This window comes from Caenorhabditis elegans, chromosome IV, assembly GCF_000002985.6.
Source record: "Caenorhabditis elegans chromosome IV".
Classification (NCBI taxonomy): domain Eukaryota; kingdom Metazoa; phylum Nematoda; class Chromadorea; order Rhabditida; family Rhabditidae; genus Caenorhabditis; species Caenorhabditis elegans.
In genome coordinates this window covers 8,850,865-8,869,938 of record NC_003282.8, presented here as the reverse complement: position 1 = coordinate 8,869,938, position 19,074 = coordinate 8,850,865, and the positions used below count along the sequence as shown (strand labels likewise).

General features: G+C 36.8%; 4 protein-coding genes and 1 pseudogene across 12 annotated transcripts; 3 read left to right on the top strand and 2 right to left on the bottom strand.

The window, feature by feature from the left end:
• Positions 1 to 259: 259 nt before the first annotated feature.
• Positions 260 to 1,903, top strand: npp-23 (WD_REPEATS_REGION domain-containing protein; the record flags this gene model as incomplete). 2 transcript variants are annotated; one of them, NM_069136.4, is made up of 8 exons in its annotated part: positions 260 to 392; positions 455 to 603; positions 650 to 734; positions 784 to 857; positions 903 to 969; positions 1,012 to 1,123; positions 1,180 to 1,471; positions 1,576 to 1,903. In NM_069136.4, 8 exons carry the CDS (start codon positions 270 to 272, stop codon positions 1,787 to 1,789), a joined length of 1,116 nt encoding a protein of 371 aa, NP_501537.2. The 2 variants fall into 2 exon arrangements, with proteins under 2 accessions (NP_501537.2, NP_001129845.1); NM_001136373.4 differs by lacking the exons at positions 260 to 392; positions 455 to 603 and having other exon boundaries at positions 654 to 734; positions 1,576 to 1,789.
• A 2,550-nt stretch (positions 1,904 to 4,453) lies between these two features.
• C09G9.1 lies at positions 4,454 to 7,808 on the top strand. 3 transcript variants are annotated; one of them, NM_001276828.5, is made up of 6 exons: positions 4,454 to 4,617; positions 4,751 to 4,926; positions 5,502 to 5,658; positions 5,705 to 5,833; positions 5,890 to 6,090; positions 7,454 to 7,808. In NM_001276828.5, the coding sequence occupies exons 2-6, from the start codon at positions 4,893 to 4,895 to the stop codon at positions 7,512 to 7,514; spliced, it is 582 nt and encodes a 193-aa protein (NP_001263757.1). In that variant the 5' UTR covers positions 4,454 to 4,617; positions 4,751 to 4,892; the 3' UTR covers positions 7,515 to 7,808. The 3 variants fall into 3 exon arrangements, with proteins under 3 accessions (NP_001263757.1, NP_001263758.1, NP_501536.1); NM_001276829.3 differs by having other exon boundaries at positions 7,438 to 7,766; NM_069135.7 differs by lacking the exon at positions 7,454 to 7,808 and adding an exon at positions 6,442 to 7,334 and having other exon boundaries at positions 4,456 to 4,617.
• On the bottom strand, positions 7,711 to 17,445 carry alp-1. 5 transcript variants are annotated; one of them, NM_001028200.6, is made up of 16 exons: positions 17,327 to 17,439; positions 16,675 to 16,820; positions 15,171 to 15,279; positions 14,883 to 15,040; positions 13,294 to 13,464; positions 13,117 to 13,220; positions 12,988 to 13,063; positions 12,766 to 12,936; positions 12,494 to 12,720; positions 10,589 to 12,334; positions 10,058 to 10,457; positions 9,741 to 9,931; positions 9,216 to 9,393; positions 8,714 to 8,973; positions 8,500 to 8,663; positions 7,711 to 7,983 (listed from the first exon to the last, which is right to left on the bottom strand). In NM_001028200.6, exons 1-16 carry the CDS (start codon positions 17,423 to 17,425, stop codon positions 7,909 to 7,911), a joined length of 4,275 nt encoding a protein of 1,424 aa, NP_001023371.1. In that variant the 5' UTR covers positions 17,426 to 17,439; the 3' UTR covers positions 7,711 to 7,908. The 5 variants fall into 5 exon arrangements, with proteins under 5 accessions (NP_001023371.1, NP_001040987.1, NP_501534.2 ...); NM_001047522.4 differs by lacking the exons at positions 10,058 to 10,457; positions 10,589 to 12,334 and having other exon boundaries at positions 7,716 to 7,983; positions 9,741 to 9,857; positions 17,327 to 17,445; NM_001028199.5 differs by lacking the exons at positions 10,589 to 12,334; positions 16,675 to 16,820; positions 17,327 to 17,439 and adding an exon at positions 15,362 to 15,409 and having other exon boundaries at positions 7,842 to 7,983.
• On the top strand, positions 13,876 to 14,643 carry T11B7.5 (uncharacterized protein; the record flags this gene model as incomplete). Its single annotated transcript, NM_069134.9, has 3 exons — positions 13,876 to 14,205; positions 14,267 to 14,446; positions 14,491 to 14,643. 3 exons carry the CDS (start codon positions 13,876 to 13,878, stop codon positions 14,581 to 14,583), a joined length of 603 nt encoding a protein of 200 aa, NP_501535.2. The 3' UTR covers positions 14,584 to 14,643.
• A 1,366-nt stretch (positions 17,446 to 18,811) lies between the features above and the next one.
• Positions 18,812 to 19,074, bottom strand: T11B7.6 (annotated as a pseudogene). Its single transcript has one exon. A coding segment is annotated over exon 1 (263 nt).

Genomic DNA, 19,074 nt, shown 5'->3' with positions numbered 1-19,074 from the left:
ACTTTCAATACAAATTAGTTGACTGAAGTGAAAAAGAAAATAGAACAAGCATCGTTCAAGTTTTTTAAAAATTAAATATTCCCGCCGATAACGCCACTACGACGCTCCGCTTTAACGCGGGCGCGTGCTGTTTATCTTTTTCAAACAATGTTTCTTTTTTCATCACAAAAGTTCGAACTCTCCGAATTTCATTGTATTTCTACAATTTTTCTTTATATTTTTTCCAGTGTTTTACATTTTTTAAAGTTTTAACTATCAGAATTATTAAAATGGCCGTCGTAACAATCACTACGGATACAGAAGATTCGGAAATTCCCCAAAGAACCGAAGTTGGAAGTTCCACTCCGCTCGTCGATGAAATTATGCAGCATGCCGATGTTAAGTTATCTAAAGTAAGTTTATCAGCGGAATACGTGAATCTTATTCGAATTCAGTATGAAACTTGAAATTTCAGATATTGTTCACTGGAGAGACAAGTTCACAAATTATTTCGCTGGGAAAAGGGCGCGGAAGATGCATTTCCTTGTGGGAAAGAGATGACGGAATTGATCCTTTCAAAGTTTTGGCCACTAAAAATTCCGAAATCGATCCCAATGATGCATGGTAACTAGACATTGTTTTGAAAGACACCAAATTGAATTGTTTTCAGCACAATGACCGATAATCGAGTCTGTATTGGTTATGCAGACGGATCTCTAGCTGTTTTCAGTACGGATAAAGACGATTTAGCGCTGGTAAACTATTTATCAGTGTTATTCTAAATATACGAATTAAATCTTCCAGATGTCGCGGATTCCATCTATTCACAGCGGCTCGGCAAGTCGTAAGATTTGCCGGCATGGAAATTCCATTTTGAGGTAAGAATTTTGGCTTTTGAAACTATTAATAACAGTTTTCATCAGCGCTTCTTCAAACGGATCTCTTGTAGCGGTGGATGTGGAAACTGGAATGCCCAGGACAATTTTTACGGTACGAAAAATGAAATATCTACAATTGAGGCAATATTTTTAGGGACAAGCTGGTATTCGTTCAGTTTGCACAACTTTCGGTACGAATGTGGTAATGGCTGGCGATGCAAATGGGCAGATCACGATGTGGGATTTGAGAGAAAACAATGAACATTGTTGGTTAATTCATAAATCTCTTTTCTTTGCTTTAATTCCAGATTAAATTTTGCAGCTAACACCCTTGACCCCATCAAAACCTTAATTCCTTCTAAAAAGGCACTCGATGCAGTCACAGCCTTGTGCTCTCATCCAGCTCAATCAAATCTTGTCTGCTGTGGAACTGATGATGGTATTGTTGGATTAATTGATGCCAGAAATGTTCGTGGAGCAAATATCACAAGTACTTATCTGGTCGCAAAGAAGGCAATTTCTCAAGTCATGTTTCATCCAAAATGCGGAGATAATCTTCTGGTATCTTCAAATGATGGAAGCTTGATCAGAATTGATGCATCTGGAGCGCCAATGTAAGTTTCAAAATTGATATTCTTATCTCTGGAGTTGCTAATCTTTCAACCCACTTTTCCTCCCAAACATCAGATTCGGTACTAATTAAATTAATTTCTTTCAGCGCCGTTGGTCCTCGTTCAACAAAAGACACAATTTGGTTGGAAGGCGACCTAGTGAATTCTCTCCGTCTTGATCCAATCAGAAATGAATCTGTGCACTCTATCTCATCATTTGATATTCGTTCAGACACTGTTGTCACTGCAAGCTCAATTGGATTGATCTCACTGTATCAACAACTTCCATTCTTTCCAAATTCCAATTTCGGGAGATTTTAATCGTGTTCAAGCAATCAAAATCATGTGAAACATCTTTGAAATCGATTTTTAATTTTATTTGCCGGTTTTACTTAATTTTGAAATTCTGATTCCTATAAAACTATTTTTCATTTTTATAAGATTATGGTTCTTTAAAATTTCAAATTGGTTGAACAACCAAATTTTTATTTTATAAAATATATTGTGACTGAATTTTCTAAAATTTTCTACTCTTCATATTTGTTTATTTGTTTAGCCACTTTCATTTGCTTCACCCTCTTTTTCTCACCATTCATCGCGTCATTTTATTGAATTTTTCCTTTTCTCAAAACTTCTCGCATCTTGCACTGAGCGTTCTCTTGTCGCATTCCACCTGGTGTTGCAAAATCTGGTTCAGGTGACAATGTGACGTCTTTGATAGTTGATAACAGTACAATTTTGTTTGATAGGAAATTCTGTGACAAATATGTGTTTTTACTAGCTATTTTGTTCCATCCGTTAAACATGCTCAGAGTACAACTTTTTCAGCAGTTTCTTCTAACAAATTCGATCTCAACTGATCGATCATCTGACACACTCCCTCATAACCACAGGAATATGGATCAGTTGTCACAAACATACTTGTAACTTATCGGAGATTCTTCTGCTCCCCTTTCGCTATTTTTTTCTGTGAGATTTCTTCTTTTAGTTGTGTTGTGTCGTTTTTCCCGTCGTTCAATTAACTGAACATCTGTTTAAAACACTTCAATTTTATTGTTGACAAGTTTAACTACTTGTGTTCAACTCAACCAAGTATTTCTTGTAGATTCTCATGAAAAGATCATAAACTATTGTAGGTTGAGCCTTATAGCAAGCTAAATGAGAGCTTATAGAGAAATGTGAAAAATATATATTCGTGTTTCTAGAAACGTTTCTCTCTTGGTTTTATTTTTTGGAATTTCTAAACAGGAAAAACTATGCCAAGTCTTTTGATTGTCTGTAGAAGACGAACACCAGTTATCACAGAAACTGGTTTTAGTTGTTCTGCGAAATTCGTATTGTCTAATAAATTAGTATCATATGTTTTTTCTTTCTGAATTCATGCTAGTTTTCGATTTAGAAAACATTTTGATTGTATATTTAACTGAAAACATTTTCTCGGCTCGTCACCAAATCCCCGAAATTTATGACATTTTTGCCCATCATAGTTTTCTACAGGCCTGCTCAATTGTTCCATGTCATCCGCTCATTTCTGTTGTGCAAAATGTTCCACCCCCATCGAAAACAATAGAGCTGACAAGTTTAAGTTATAGTCGATCAACTTTCTTCGTAAAAGTTCATTAGATATCCATTTCTAATTGGAATTGACAAAAAAAAACGTTGATTCTCAGGACAACGTCACAGTTTCCAATCTGATATCCTATATCTCTAATAGAAAAATTCCCGAAATGCGGGTCTTGGCAATTGTCCATGAAGGGCCCTTAAAAGATGCGATGCTGAACAATTCAATGAATTTTCTTGCCATGTCAGAAATTTTTTAGCAAACACATTTCTGTTGAACACAACTTTTCCTTTTTCTTGCTGAAATAATCCTATCAAAACGCTCTATCAGTTCTATAAAATGGCAAATGAGAATAAAACAAAAATGTGAACACATGACATTTACAGGCAATTCATATCAGAGATTTATCGGAGCCCATTCGCTCGTTCCGATGTATTGCTTTGTTTTTGTTTCTTCTCCATTGAATTCCATCAATTCCCGCGAAAAAAAACATCACCTGTCACCTTGGGCGTCGCGGGCGCCCATAGGGACATCCTCTTTTCCCTTCAATGTCACCTCTGCGTCTCATTTCTTTCATCATTCTTGGCTCGATTTCACTTGTGTGTGTTGTCCGTCTGTCTCCCGCCCGTCGTTTTCTGCTGCTTTTCGCGCCCTCTCTTTCACTCCCCCACTGTGGTCGGTTGTGTCACTGTCTTTCTTATCGACCTCTTGGTGTCTGTTCCATCATCTTTTGTTGGTCTTGTCATTGGGTTTTGTTGTTTTATGTCCTTTTTCATTTGACAAATTCTGCAGGAAACAAATTTCGCAAGTATTCGCTCTAATTGCTGTTCAGATTGTCTCTGTGGATTTCGATTCACTAATCCGGATTTTTGCTCCCTGGATTTGTTAGTTCTCGTTCCTACATGGAGAATTTGAAAGTCTGTCACTCCGAATTTTGAAAATTTAATCGCCAAATTGATTCCACTTATTAGATATTACCCAGACGCGAAAATTTTGGATTTTAGTGCCAAAAATTGTTATAGTTTGAAACTACAGTACTCTTTAAAGGCGCACACATATTTCTATGCAATACATAATTGTCGCATTGAGGCCAGATACCGTATTTTCGCCCATAAAAATTGCGACATTTCGAGTCTGGGTAATATACAAAACTGTTTTTGAAATTTTCAGCAACACACAGCATATTTAATTTTATTGAATAAACATTGAAACTGATGGAAACAATTTTCCGATGGTAATCCAATGATTCTTGTTCTCAATTCACTTGCTGTTTGACTTGTTGCTTATCTTTCATTTCGAAATGAGCATTAAGTGTTCCCCTCCAATAGATTCTTTTGATTACCTCATTTCTCTATATACTCTAATTTTATCTGTACAATTGTACTTCTTTTTCTTCTTTTTCTTGTTGTATACATGGTTGTTGCAGAGCACAAAGGGCAACCAGACTCCGCCCATTTCTCAACTCTCTAAGTACCTTGAGAGGTAGTTAGAGAAAACGAGAAAACTACGAACGAGATCAGTTTATCAGCCAATCTGTGTGTTTGTTTCGAACGAGAGCAACTACCCGCTAGTCGTGGAATTGTGAGCTGTGAGTTTTTTGTTTGAAAAAAGAAGTATAAATGTAATACTGGGATCATAACCATTTTTTTGTATTTTCACTACTTTTGGATTAAAAAAAAAATGTCATGTTTTGGTCATTTCCAATCAAAAGTTCATTTCAGAATAAATTGGATTCCTAATTCAATTAGCCTCTTCCTGTCCGACCATATCTACGCTCTTCCAATCCATTAACCCCCGCCGACTGTGTTCGAACAACAACTACGACGAAATCAAATTCTTCTCTTACTAAATACGCCTAAAATAATGGGAATTCTTGATCATCCATCATCATCATCCGGTCAGTGTGGAACTATCTTTGAAAAAGATATTTTAAAAACTATATAAACATAAAAGAAAAATCTGCCCATTATGGCAATGAAACGCTTCGTTGATTGATAAATTGATGAATGGAATGTTTTATGATTAGTGACAGTGTTATCGTTTATATAGCGCCTAAAATAAAACTTTATGAGGACCCTATGGACTTTGATCGTGGGATGCAGAAAAAACTAACATAACACAAGTAGTTTCTCTTATCAGATTTATTTATCACTTGGATCCGATAAAAGATATGTTAAGATCCGTGGGCGCCGATGGCGCTCATTTATCAAAAATGTTCGAGGAAGAAAATCTGCAGAAAAATCTATTTTCTAGTTGTGATCAGGGCTGAATCCAAAATATTTTCTTTGTTGACAAACCGAGAACGATTAAAAAAAAAATTTCCATACTTTAATAATTGCGAGTGTTTTTTTTATGGAAAACAAAACTTTAAAAAGCATAAAATTAATTCTTCACCAAAAACATGAAAAAACAACAAAAATGCGGAAAACTAAATAAAAAGAAGCTCAGACTCATAATCATCAATATTTTCAGGTATCCAATCGGGTGGTGGTACATTTGGAATTGACTGGGCAAAATGGTTTCCACCAGTCACATCTCGATCCTTCCTTTCTCACTATCTTCCTGCTTCTGGAGCACTTTCACACACTCTTTACACTGTGCATTTGTTCAGTCCAAATATCATTTCAAGGTAAGTGTCTACGAATCAATTCTAAATTAGTTGTTTGTTTTTTCAGTCTGTTTCCGACGGGAGATCTTGCCGTCAGCAACACGATTCTGTTCAATGCCAACGTGGGACTCGGATTCTACGTGTATTTCAGAAGACACCTTCACCGTGTGAATCCATGGGAGAGAGTTGAATTCAGGTAAATTAACTTTTTTTTGAGAAAAAGAAAGATTCCAACAAATAATGATTTTTCAGTGTTCTTTCATCTACGCTGTTCAATTTTGGAAGTCTGCTTGCCGCAGTGCTCATCAAAGCATTGATCCCAGCAAAATCGCCAACTTGGCTCAAATCTCTGACAGCTACCGTACTCAGTGGATACCTACTGTCTCGAGCTGCAAAATATATGGGAATTCTCGACCATCGATCAAGCAGAGGTTCCGTTTCGCCGGCTAGAAGGTAGGCATTGTGCTTATTGTGAATGTGTGATTTTGTGTGCAATTACTGTGTTGAGTCATTTAACTTGTAATCAAAAGTTATAGAATCATAGATTTGATTTGAAAATTCAATTGGTGAAAATTCTTACATCGTTCTCGTTGTTTCTAATGACAACCGAGCAAAGTGTCCAGAACGTTTTAAATTATTGAAAAAAAAACTATCTTACAAAATTATCAAATTTTGACAATAATTATAGCCAAACCTGGATTAAAATTACATGATTTATTCAAATGAGTGGATATATTTAGAATACCTTTGTTCATTTGTTTAACATTCCAATTTCATAGTACTCGTTATTTCTCTGATTTCTAGCGTGCTGTCAAGACGGCAAACCGCTTCCCGTTCTTCTCATGCTGCAGAAGTTACACCTCCACCAGCATCATATGCTCCAGAAACACCTCGTTCAGTGGCTTCAACGTCATATTATTCTCCATCAGAACTGCATTTGGACACTACATCATCTGTTCAATTGGAGACTCCACCACAAAGCCATGAATCTGGATCTTTCATGCCAATGACACCTTCTGCCACAGAACATTCATCGTCAGAATTTGGGCAAGATTTGGAAGATGCTGGAGATAGACATGAAAATTATCGGTACCTTCACTCATATGCATTGAATAATTTGAATCATAGTCGCCCGAAGAAGGAAACGATTTTAAGAAGGACTACGATGAATCAGAAAAATCAGTTGGCCACACCACAGAAGCAATTGAGACGATCTTCGGAAACAATGGCTCCCATGTGCTTCGTGACTCCTGAACCATCGTGGAAAGAGCTGGATGTTGGAGTTTATACACCACCGCCGTCAAGAATGGATTTTACACCACAAGCCTCGAAAAAATTGACGAAGTCTTCAAAATCTGTGAAAATAATTCAAAAGAAGTCCCGCCGAATCCCGAACGAGAAGGATGATTTCGATCGATTTTTAGACGCAGTTCAGTGGCACGCCCCTTTAATTCTTGTACCAGTTGCATTTGGATGTTGGATAACTGGCAGTGTGCCAATTTTGAGCCCAACTTTACGATTTATTTTCGCATAATTGTTTTTTATCGCATTTGAATCTTCGATTTTTGAGATTCAAAAGTTTCCTCCCCCGTGTTTCATTGGAAACTCCGCCCCTCAATCTAATATTTACCGGTAGTGCCTGTTTTCTAGTGACCAAAATTTTTTGTTTTTATGGAAAATAAACATTTTTTTTTCTTAAATTTCAATGATACAACGGACGAAATAAGAATTTTCACCAATAAATTTCAAAATGCTTGAAATGTTTTGTGTGCCTTTAGTTTGCGTTTTTCCCGTTTTCAGACGACTCAATTTTTAGCATTCAACCTTCGCCACAACCATCGAATGGACATGCTCAAATAAATGGAATTCAACTCTAAATACTTGCATTTCTCCTTATTTTGTTCTCGTTGCTCCGTATTTTTCAAACTTTCAGAATTTTTTTGTCGGCTTTCTCACAATGCTCATGATACTCTTTTCATGGTAGTTTTTGTCCCAGATTTTGGTCTCGTTTTTTTATTGTATTTTCCGGTATTTTCTATTATATACATACATATGTTCAATCATAAAAGTTTCATGAAAAAGTAACGTTTATTAGTGAGAATAGAAATAAAAATGGAAACATTGTCTCATATTAAATAACTGAACATTTTGGGAAATGAAAATGAAAAATTTTGTGACATACAAAATAGAAGGCAGAGCAGTTTTTGAAGGTTCAAAATATAAAAATCAAATTGATTAAATTGGAAATGAAGAATTATTAAAAAGGCAGAACTAAGCGTGAAGTCGGCAGAATGGTTGACCATTTTTGGCGAAGAAACTCTCGCCTTCCAGGTTGTGATTGCAACGCTGAAAATGTTGAATGGAATTAATTTCAGAAAATAATCTGAAATCTTATACAGCATATATGTTATCTTTGCTAACTTTTATGATTTTCAAGGAAGGCAGATTTTTTCGGCTGGATTTCGTTATGCAAAATTAATTTTCCAAATTCCTTCAAACATACTGTAAGAAATTTTGAGAATTTTGAAAAAAATGTTGGATTCAAAGAACGGTAGACGGTCTCGAAACGACCGATTTTTAAAATGTAAAAGTGTGTGAGGGTTTAAGGAGTACTGTAGTCTCCCGTCTTTTCATAAGTTACTGGAAGATGTGATACAAAAATGAAATATAAACTATGACTAGAAAATCCAACAACAATGGCGAGTTGCGACCAACAATATTCCTTAAAGGCGCACACACTTTTCCATTAAACAATATTCGTCGTGTCGAGAACGGCTCCCCTATTTGAGGCAAAAATCACGAATTTTGCATATGCAAAAACAAAAAAAATTGCGGCAAAATGATAAATTTAAAATAACTTACGGCACAAGTGAAGCAATTAGAATGGAATGCATTTCCCAATGCCTCAACCCATCGATCACCAGCTTCAATTGGATAACGACAACTGACACATTTTGTTGTGAACAGGGCATTCCAATCTTGCTCACAGTATGGAAGACCTTGCTCCAAATAAAATGCACTGTTTCCTGCAAATTTACTTGTTTCATATATAGATGAGCTTCAATGGCTAACTTACCAAACGGTTTCTGACAATGTGCACAAGTGAAGCATGTTGGATGCCACTTCTTCTGTAGCGCATTCAAACAATCCGAGATGATTGGTTTAGAGCATTTGTTGCACCGTGGAGCAATATGTTGCTCGAAACATGATTCACAGAATTTTTGACCATCTTCTTCGACAAATCCGCATTCAAGGAGACGTCGGCGGCATGAGGAATTGGCACACACAAAGTGCTCAGGGCACCATGATTTTCCAGTTGCAAGGACGAATGCACCACTGAAATTGTATTTCCATAACCAAGATCAAAAAGTTAATCAAAATATTTGTGACCAATAAAATATATTCTTAATGCATAATATTTTTTAGCTCAACCTACATAATGTTGCCTACAACTACTTTGTCATAAATTTTCAAAATAGGGGTTTCTCTGAATTATTCCTGAATTTTCAGACATTTTTTTCTATATGGAAGACTCTATAAATCCATTGACTGATCGTAAAAGCTTCCGCATAACTCACCGAATCTGTTGTTTGCAAGACTCACAAAATGGTGCTCGTCCTCCATTTTGTTGAGTTGTTGTAGTAGTAGTTAAGTGCCCAGTTCCACGAAAATCACCTGCTCTCGGAGCCCCGGTATTTTGTTGGGGACGTGTCTCAGTTGTAGTTCGTTCGAAACTCGTTTTTGTGTATGAGGAACCTAGATAGAATGTTGTTAGAATATGATGGAATTATGGTGAGTGCGTGCTCATTGAACAATTTTATTTGACTAGAATACTACTGAAATACACCGGATGATAAACATAAATAAATGAATAATTATCTCCTACAGATACTTCTTTTCAACTTCAATTCTCGTTGTTGTCATCATCTCACCACCATGATCTCACTAAAATTATATTGTTCAATGAAGCGCACTTACTAGGTTTAGTCAAATTAACTCAGAGTAGATTTATATTAACTTTCAAAAAATCACAAATCAGTAGTTCTCGAATGGTCACCTAAGTATGTTCTGTTAGCACATTAAAAATCCAAAAAACCACACACCCTGTTGATTATGATGTTGACTTGAACCATTTGAACCACCTGCTTTCTTGTTCTCATCAATCATAACCTGACCAAGTCTGGACGCTAAGAAATTTCTCGAATCTTCTGCTGTAGTATCTGAGGATTGTGCCACGTTTTGAGTTGGTGTCGGTTTCCGAAGTGAATAGAACTCATCAAGCACATCATGCAAACTGAAGACAAATAGACATGGACAATTTAACATAGAACATTCAACATTTAATATAGGTTTAATTTAAATAAACTTAAAACCCTTGAAATCAATAACTAATATTTAACAAAATGCCATATATTCTTACCTTTGAGTAACTGGTGATTCTGCAGCAGGTACTGGAAACTGTGGAGCTATTGGCTGATAAGATTGGAATGGGAATACTTTTCGTTCGGGTGGTGGGGGTGGAACACTGTCCATACCGTCTCCAAGAATTGGAAGATGTTCCAAATCCTCTAAAACTTTTTTTCGAATCTCATTTACTCGTTGTTCGGCTCGCGTTGGTTCGAACTTCACTGTTTCAAGACTCTTGGCATCATTGTCGATTGGCTCGGTGAGCTCTAGTTCTGGCCTCAGATTTTGTAGATACACAATAGCTGACTCAAGAAGGGTGCTCAGCTGTGTTTGTGTCTGCTCCAGTTCACTTTGGTGACGAGCAATGCATTCAATGGCGCGGACACGATCATCGTCTTCCATTTCTCGGAGGCCTAATTAAAAGAGGATAATATATCAGGAATTTTAGAGAATAGAACTATACGATGTAATATTAGAAAAAAATAAAACAATTTAAAAACGTTGCCTATCTCATATCTGAGCTAAATAGTTTCCAGTAATTTACCTTGCAATCTTTCATTTAACGCTGCTACAATTCTTAAGTCTCTTTCAGTCTGTGCATCGTCATCCAACAATTCCATTGCTCTTTGTCTCCATTGTTTTTCAGCTTCTCCACCTTCTCCACCCTTTCTTCCAACTACACGAATTCTTTCTCTATCTTGAACCACGTCAACCTCTTCCTCTTCAATGTCAAAAGTACTTGTAATATCACTTTTATTATCAATATTATTATCAATCATTTCTGATTCATCTCCATCATAAGTTGCTGCTTTGAGAAATGATATACTGTCGTCTTCTCTTGAGCACTCTGTGAGAATATCCGACTCATCAACAATATCGGCAGAATCTTTCCATTCTGGGATCACCGTTGGGCTAGTTTTTGAGAAATCAACTTTCTTGAAATGCTTTGGGTCCCGTTTAATCGGATGAGAAGGAGTTGATGGAGGCGTCGGTGATGGTCCAGTAGGTTCATGAATTTTTACCGCGATTCTTGGTGTTTGCATGAACTGAACTGGTGCTGGTGCAGCTCTAGTGTTGACTGCTCCAAACTTATGAACGGATGGTGGTGGAGACGATGGTTCGTGGATTTTAATAGTTGATGTTTCAATTTGAGCCTTCTCTTCATGTCTGTGAAGGCCTCTTGATTCATCTACGGGCTGGACTCGAGATTCGTGAATTTTAATTGGGGATGTTGCAGAGTTTGAAACAGATGCCCGCCATGGTCTTGATGGTTCTGTAATTTTAATTGGAGAAGTTGCAATATCATTTATGGACACAGTTGGCACTGATAAAGGCGTCGATGGCTCTGGTTTCGTGTGACGATTCAATCGAATAGTTGGAATTGGCGATGTGCTGGAATCAATGGTATCCGGATGCGGTTGTTGTAAGAATTGTGACTTGTTGTCATTTTCCGTGTATTGTCTAGTTACAGTAGTCTGCAGATTTGTAGAAGTTGTTACGTTTGCATCACTACTCCGAACAATGTAGCTCTGCACTGGTTGAGGTGAATGCTGAGGTGATCGAGGAAGTGGTACTGGAGCATGTACATCTTTGAGACCAACGGACGAATAATGAGGTCGTTCTACTTGGGATCCTGGTCTAAATGGTTGAGGTGTTGATGTTTTAGATATTCCAATTGGTTGAGAAGCATAACTTGGAATCGGCTTCACTACACCATTGCTTTCAGGGATTGCTGCTTCAGAAGTAACCTTTGCCGGACTAGGTGAACGAAGTACAGGGCTATGAATAACAGTCCAATGAATTCCGTCGTTAATCTTGGGTGGTGGTAGAGCTTCTGGACAAGGTTCTTCCAAAGGTTTAGATGTAGGAACAACGAGTGGCTCAACTGGTACTTCAACCTTCAATTCTGGTTTTGGTTTGATTTCCTTTTCCAGTTTCTTGATTTCTTTCCGCTCTGTTCTCTTCCGTTGTTCTTCGAAAGCTTGCTGCACTTGCTCTTTACTAATATTTGATGCTCTTCTGGCTCCCCGTGTTCCTTTCTTGGGCTCTTTCTTAACTTTTGGCTCTTTTTCTTTACTCTGCTCTACTTCTTTAATTAATGCCACTAAATCTTCTCCATAATTCACTTTCTCTTTTTTCAGTGCGTCTGCTGGATCGATTTGCCAATATCGATTAGTTGTTGGCATTGCCGGAGGTGGCCATTGTCTTGGTGATTTTCCGGATCGTCTTGGCGATACTGCCGATCTAACAGAATCCGGAAGATTCTGGACACGTGATTGTGATTGCTGCTCTGAAATAGATGTTAGATATGACATGGACATGAACAAAGGACATTGTTGTTTGAAATAACATGGACAAAGACAGTGAACCCAACAAAAAACCAAAAGCCAAAATTAATGTGTATCCCAATTTGTAAAAACGAAAGATCCTAGATTCAGTGCAAACTAACCATTTGAAGGTGGTGGATTTGACGGTACTGGTGGTGGAGCTTGAACAACATGTTGTTGATAGTGTTGTTGGCTTTGATTCCGTGATTGTGTCGAGTATTGAGATGGAGCTGGTGACAAGCGGTTAGAATCGTAATGAGTACCACCTGGACCAACACCTCCTCCATAGGTCACAGACTTTGAAAGATCTGCGCCAAAAGCTGCAGTTGGAACTCCACGTTGTCCAGGACTGAAAATAAAAAACTATGTTAAGAATTGAAAAATAGTGGCTCACCTAAGGATGCCTTGAGTTTTTGGAGTATGATAATGAGTAGTAACAGTCTTGCTTCCTGCCGATGGAGCAGGAGATACGGATACGGGACGAGCAGTGTTGACTTGTGGATGATAAGCGGCACGTGGACTATCTTGGATATGAACAGGTTGAGCAGCAGTTGGAGATGACTTTCTAAAAGTTTTAAGGGTAAAAAAACCTTTTTTTTGTCAAAAAAAATCTTACACAAAAATGTTTGGATCCATCCCTGGTCGTCCTCCGTGCTTTCTCTGAGTTCCGTGAATGTCACAGTAGAACTTGTCTAAAAATCAAGGCAATCGACATACATGATTCGGTTTCTTTTATACAACAAACCCTCAATGAAATGATGCCCAACGTTTCTCAAGGAGTTTCCACAAGTAGCACACGACAGGCAGTCGCCGTGGAGATTCTTTCCAGCTGCACGAGCCATCACTCCACTAGAAATTGAATGGTGTGCTTTTTAATTTATCCAAAGTACTTTCAGATGTTTAATAAACTTATTATACTTACAGAATAGGTCGAGTGCACATAAAACAGACTGGAAGCCCACTTGGATTTGGATGATTCGAAAGAGTTGTTCCAGCACCACCAGCTGAGCCATGTTCTTGTTCTTTAAGAAGTCGAAGAGTTTCACTTCTCAGATATGCTGGCTCGTCTTGACGTTGCGCAGCAGCACGGGCTCTGAAAATAAAAGTTTCAGTTTCTGTTTTTTACTACATCACTTCCATATTAGTGGTTCAAAAGTTGTGTCAACATATCAAAGTGTGACGAAAAGACACAATTGAAAAACTATTGTACAACGGATCAGTCGGATTTTGGGATATACCGATTTTATACATTGAAGGTCAAAATATGTAACCCAGCGGGTTTATAAAAACCTAGTTGGTTTCAAATTTACGAGTTTTTTCATTTTGTGTTTTGAGCTAGTCAAATTTTTGAATTCTCACTGATAGTTTTTCTAATATTTTTGAAGCTTAAACGGACGTTTTTTTAAACCATTTATAACTTCTTCTGTAGAGGCTTTTGGGACTTCTTTTATTTTTGTATTCATCGAAACGTAACTCCTTTTAAATTTATTGAGCTAATTTTCAGATGATTCATCGACTAGTACTTCTCACTGTCTTTTTCTGCACCTCAGTCGTTGCAGATTATCATAAGTTGAAATTAGGCGGAGCCTGTGAAGCTCTTCGTGTTGAACTTGAAGGAACTGATGATGCAGCAGCCAAAATGACCAAGCTGAACGCTTTCTTGGACACTCTCGGAGAAGGAATTCGTCAAAAATTCTGGGACATTGTGGCTGCGGCAAAGACCGATGCACAAACAAATCTGCCTTCGGACAAGGCAAAAGAATTGGCTGGAGAAGTAATCAGCGATTTTGAACAAGGAAACTTATTCAAGAGTCATCAAGAAATTTCTGCGGAGGTGAGGGAAATTAGAAAAAGACCTAGTTTTTTCACAATCTAAATTATCCTACATTTTCCAGCTTAAATCCAAATTCGAGTCACTTGATGATGCTGACAAGGCAGCGGTTAAAAACTTGGCAAAAGTTTATGGAAAGCAAGCCAAGGCACTTGTCATGCCACATCTTCCAGAGGACTGCAAGGCTAAAACTGATGCTACAGATGATGCAGGAAAAGCTGCTGTCGCCGGAGGTTTCGACACGGTAATTTCGATTGAATTGTTATGATAAAGAATATCAATTTTCAGGGAGACTACCTTCCGCGCAAGAAACGCGAGCTTTTGTTCATCGATAACCTCACTGCAGCTTTCAGAGAAATGAGAAGCCGTCGTGGATTTTAAATACATTTAATTTGTTTTTCGTTTCTTGAAATTGAATGATAAAAAGCGTTAACGTCTTGTAATTTTTGGATTAATTTATGAGACTCGGAATTCGACCGCCACTTCTGACCCAACTGCCCCAAACCTAAGAATTTTGTTCAGAAGTTGGTAAAGGGTGAACAAAGCTTGGCCATGACTTGTCTCAAGAAATTTTTTTGTAAAATATAGGCCAACTTCCGAACTAAATTTATACTATATTTTCTGGCCAAATTGAACTATAAGTGCTCTTTCAAAAATTTAGTCATGTAAAAAACACTCACCCTGAATTATCTCCCAATCCTTGAGTTTGTTGAACATATTGCTCAGCTGCAGACTTATCGGAATAAATTCCCAATGGAGAATTGTATTGCATATGTTTCACACGTTGATCTGTTTCAAAAGGAAGTGCTGAATTGTTGAAACCTTGTGGTGGACGGGTCTAAAAATAATTTATTATTCACTATTTATTAGAAATTTTAAAAAATGTTATGCTATTGTCGTTAAAAACGATTACAAATAACGATTTTGTGTGAAGCTTCCTATTTCAAAACAAAACTCAAATGACTCACATCACTGCTATGCTGCAAATTGACACGATATGGGGTTTGATCCTGTCCTGGTCCAGTATTTTCAGTTACTTCTGGACGCCAAATTCTGGTGGCTGCACCGGATGGTTGCCTGAAATTAAACTTATTTGATATGAATGAAATCAAAATTTATTTATTTTCTATTTAATCTCTTCGATTAAATTTCAAATTACCATGGTCTTGGCGTCGTTGTGATTCTCACCATCACTTTTGAATCTTAAATCATTTCAATTGAACATGAAATATATTTATAGGAAAATGGGTAAACGTAAAGAAAAAGGAAACTTGCAAGTTTTTTTGTTCAAAAATGATAAACACCTGGAAAAGGGAAATATGTGAGAGGAAGTATTCAACAATTTCATTCTCTCAGTTTTTGTGTGCGAGAGGGTGAATAAATTGTTGGAACACTCTGATACAACAACAGAGAATGAAATAAAAAGAACAGTGTCAGAAGTACATTGCTTTGTCATGAACTGACTCATCATTAAAACCCTATTTATTTAAAATTCAACTGTTCAAAGTAAAACATAACATTCAGGAGAAAATTATGCGAATTCGGGAAAAGTAAAAGCCAAAATAATAATAATTGTCAAACTGTTTTGTTTTGGTATTTCTTAAAACTATACAGCAGTTTTGGAAAGAATCTTGAATGCTGTGGCAGTTATTTTTGGCAATTCTATAACATTTTTCCATGCAACTTTTTTTGCAGTTGCTTATGTAAAAAGTGCTCAAAAATAAGTTTAAAGGGGCAAAAATATCTGAAGCTTGTTAAAACTATCAACACAGAATGATTTTTGAGGGAAAAAGGTAACGAGCTTCAAATTTAATGACATTAGAGTGCTTATAAGAGGAGCAAAACTTGTGTTGCAAAGCTGTTGCAAAGCTAAAGAAAACATTGATTGGGACATTTGACCGTTTCAAAACAGTTCAAAACAGTTGCAACGATTTGTCATCAAACGGAATATGTATGTATAAATCCTAAGTCCCTCCTTCTTCCTGCAACGAGATATTCGGAAGAATGTTGCCTTCTGCTTCCCCCGTACCGATTGGCCTGATTCTTATCTGTTCGCCTGTTTATATGGCGGGTGTTCGCTTCGAAAATTTTGGATATCTATATTCTATTGCATGAAGCACTTGCTGTTGGAGATAAACTAAGACGCAGACGGATTAAAAACGGAAAGGTAGGATACATTGGTGATGTGATTAAAACGGAGAACACTTTGACTGGTTAATAAACGGAAATACAAACTGGTAAGTAACCTACTTTGAATTGCGTTGTGATAACAAAGCTACAGATTACATAACTAGGGTTGTGTACATTTTCAAGGGATCGATTTAGGGGAAATATTCGAGAAAATTATGTCTTTCTTATTATTTTCACACACCTGCTCTGTTTATATATAATTTTTATTTATTGTGGTCGACACAAATTTTGAATAATTGGTGCTATACTGATAAATTTGAAGTGTTTAACGAGATGAGTTACCTGGTAACAATAAGTTCAATCTTCTCATGAGCTGTAACTAGAAGTCTATCAACAGCGTTTATGTCCAAATTGTCAAGATCTTCCAAACGATCAACAACATCTCCATTACGAAGACCGGCACGATCAGCTAAGCTACCACCTATTACCTGAAATTTTCAACTTTTATTCGATATTCAACTTGTTTGAATTGAAGGCTCCCTTTGCTTTAAAAAATCCCCCAACGCATGTCAATTTTTCAAATTCATTTTTTCTTACGTTAACGACTAATCTCTCACTACATTTTGTCTATGAGTTTTGAGAGAAATTTTGAAAGCATCTAACTTATTGTAATAAGTGATGTTTTTTGTGTTGCTCTTCCGATTTTCCCTGGGCATGTCCAGAGGATAAAACTGCGAGAGAAAGTGAGGAAGGCGATGAGATTGTAAATCAGTTGTGGTGATGCGGTGATTTTTGAGATCGCGGTAAGAACCTAGAGGTGCTAAAAGTGAATGTGATGGGTTTTCTTGGTTTTTGTATTAAATGTATACGAAAACATATGCCTCAAGACTAATTTTTACGACAAATTTTATTGTGATTCAATTTGGACAAACTGACAAACTACTTTATGACAAATAGGGGGACACTTATACTAAATTTATAATAAAGAGCTTACATTAACAATAAGAACAGCTCCATCTGGGGCTTCTGTCACACCGAACCCCCATGGAGTTCGGCGATCCGAACGAGCCATTCGAACGGTCACACGTTCCATCTTGATTTGACTACCTGAAATTTTATTGTGTCCTGGTCAATAAAATAGAGCGAAACAAATAAAAATAAATCAAAGTTTCAAACAGAATTTAGTAGAACATGTTTAAAAAAATATTGTCCAACCGAAAATATTCATTTTGTTTCAAATGTGTACCACTTCAAACGCAGTTATTTGCTAAAGCGCAAACGTTTCAGTCCAATAGTTACACGAAATCTTCAATAACCACGTGGCGTTTATAGATGAAAAATTTTGCAAACATTTTGACATTTTGAATTTTTACTTTTAATTAAAAATTGAAAACAAAAAAATCGTATTGTTTTCCGTATAGTGCAAAATAGAAAATAAGAGTAAAAGAAGGGAGAGTGAGATTATGCTGGATTTTGTATATTTATCGACTGTCGGGCAATTTGACGGGGGAAATGGTAGTGAATGACTACAACAGAAAAAAAAAGATTGTTGAAAAAGTAAGATGTTTTATTTAAAATTAATAAAGAAATTCAATTGAAATTATGAAACTGAGCATAACGAGTTTTCTGATTCGATGAGTCATTCGTGATTGACAGTTAATTTTTTTTATGGAACTCTTATCGTTTAACGGAACATATAGTTTTAAACTACGTTTAAAAAACGATACCACACCCAATAATTGAAATTTTAGTTTTTTCCAATTTTTTTTTCATAATCAGTGTGTTTCATAATGAACACCGTATATTACCCCAGTTTTGTAGTTTTATTTCTAACTGCCAGTAACATTTTTTAAACTTTTAAAGAGGTGATACTTTTTGTAGGCCAATCTACATAAACTTATGAAAGTTTTATAACATAAAGTTTTATAACAACAAAGCTAACGATTTTTAACATGAAGTCCTGTATCTCCGTTTGCAACTTGAACATTAGTATTAAAGTCCTACAAACCAACCAAAAAAGAACTATTTGAACAATCTGGTAATGCTACTTGCTTTGAAGTAAAAAATAATTATAAACACAAAATACCACGAATGACGTTCTGAACTAAACTTCCTAGAGATCTATCGTATGTGAGCTAAAATGTTGGCAAAAAACAATCTTACATGATCCTAAATACATTTATCGAATTGCAGAGTACAAGTTTTATTCAAAAAAAACCGTGCCAACCTTAGGCATTGGTAGATTGCCGTTCATAATCTAAAAAGTAGTTTTAAACATTGTTTTCTTATATGAGATGGGTGATTTCAGATTACATCTTCAATTTTAGGTTGAAATTGCATTGTATCAAGTCTAGAAGTATACAGAACTAATGTATAAATTAAGACGGTTGAGTTCCAAAAAAAAATTCCAAAAAATCAACTTGGTGTTGTGTTGCGGAGGTGGGGGTTCTGCTGTTCTGAGGTCTGTGCGGATAAAGCTTCAGGCCCAACGGTGTACGGCACGCGCGGGCGTGAGCACATCCTCTCGCTCGAACTCTGACATTCTCTCGCTCTTCCCGGCGCGGGAAGCCTTCTCGCACTTCATGGCCATCTCCTCTTGAGCTCCCGAGAGCCGGGGGAGCTCTCGGAATGATATAGGGATGATTTTGAGGAGGCGCAGGTATTGGACGTGTTTGTAGTAAAGCGAGTGCGCGTTGCTGATTATCAACGAAAAGGGGAGGGGGATGGGATGATAAGAAGACC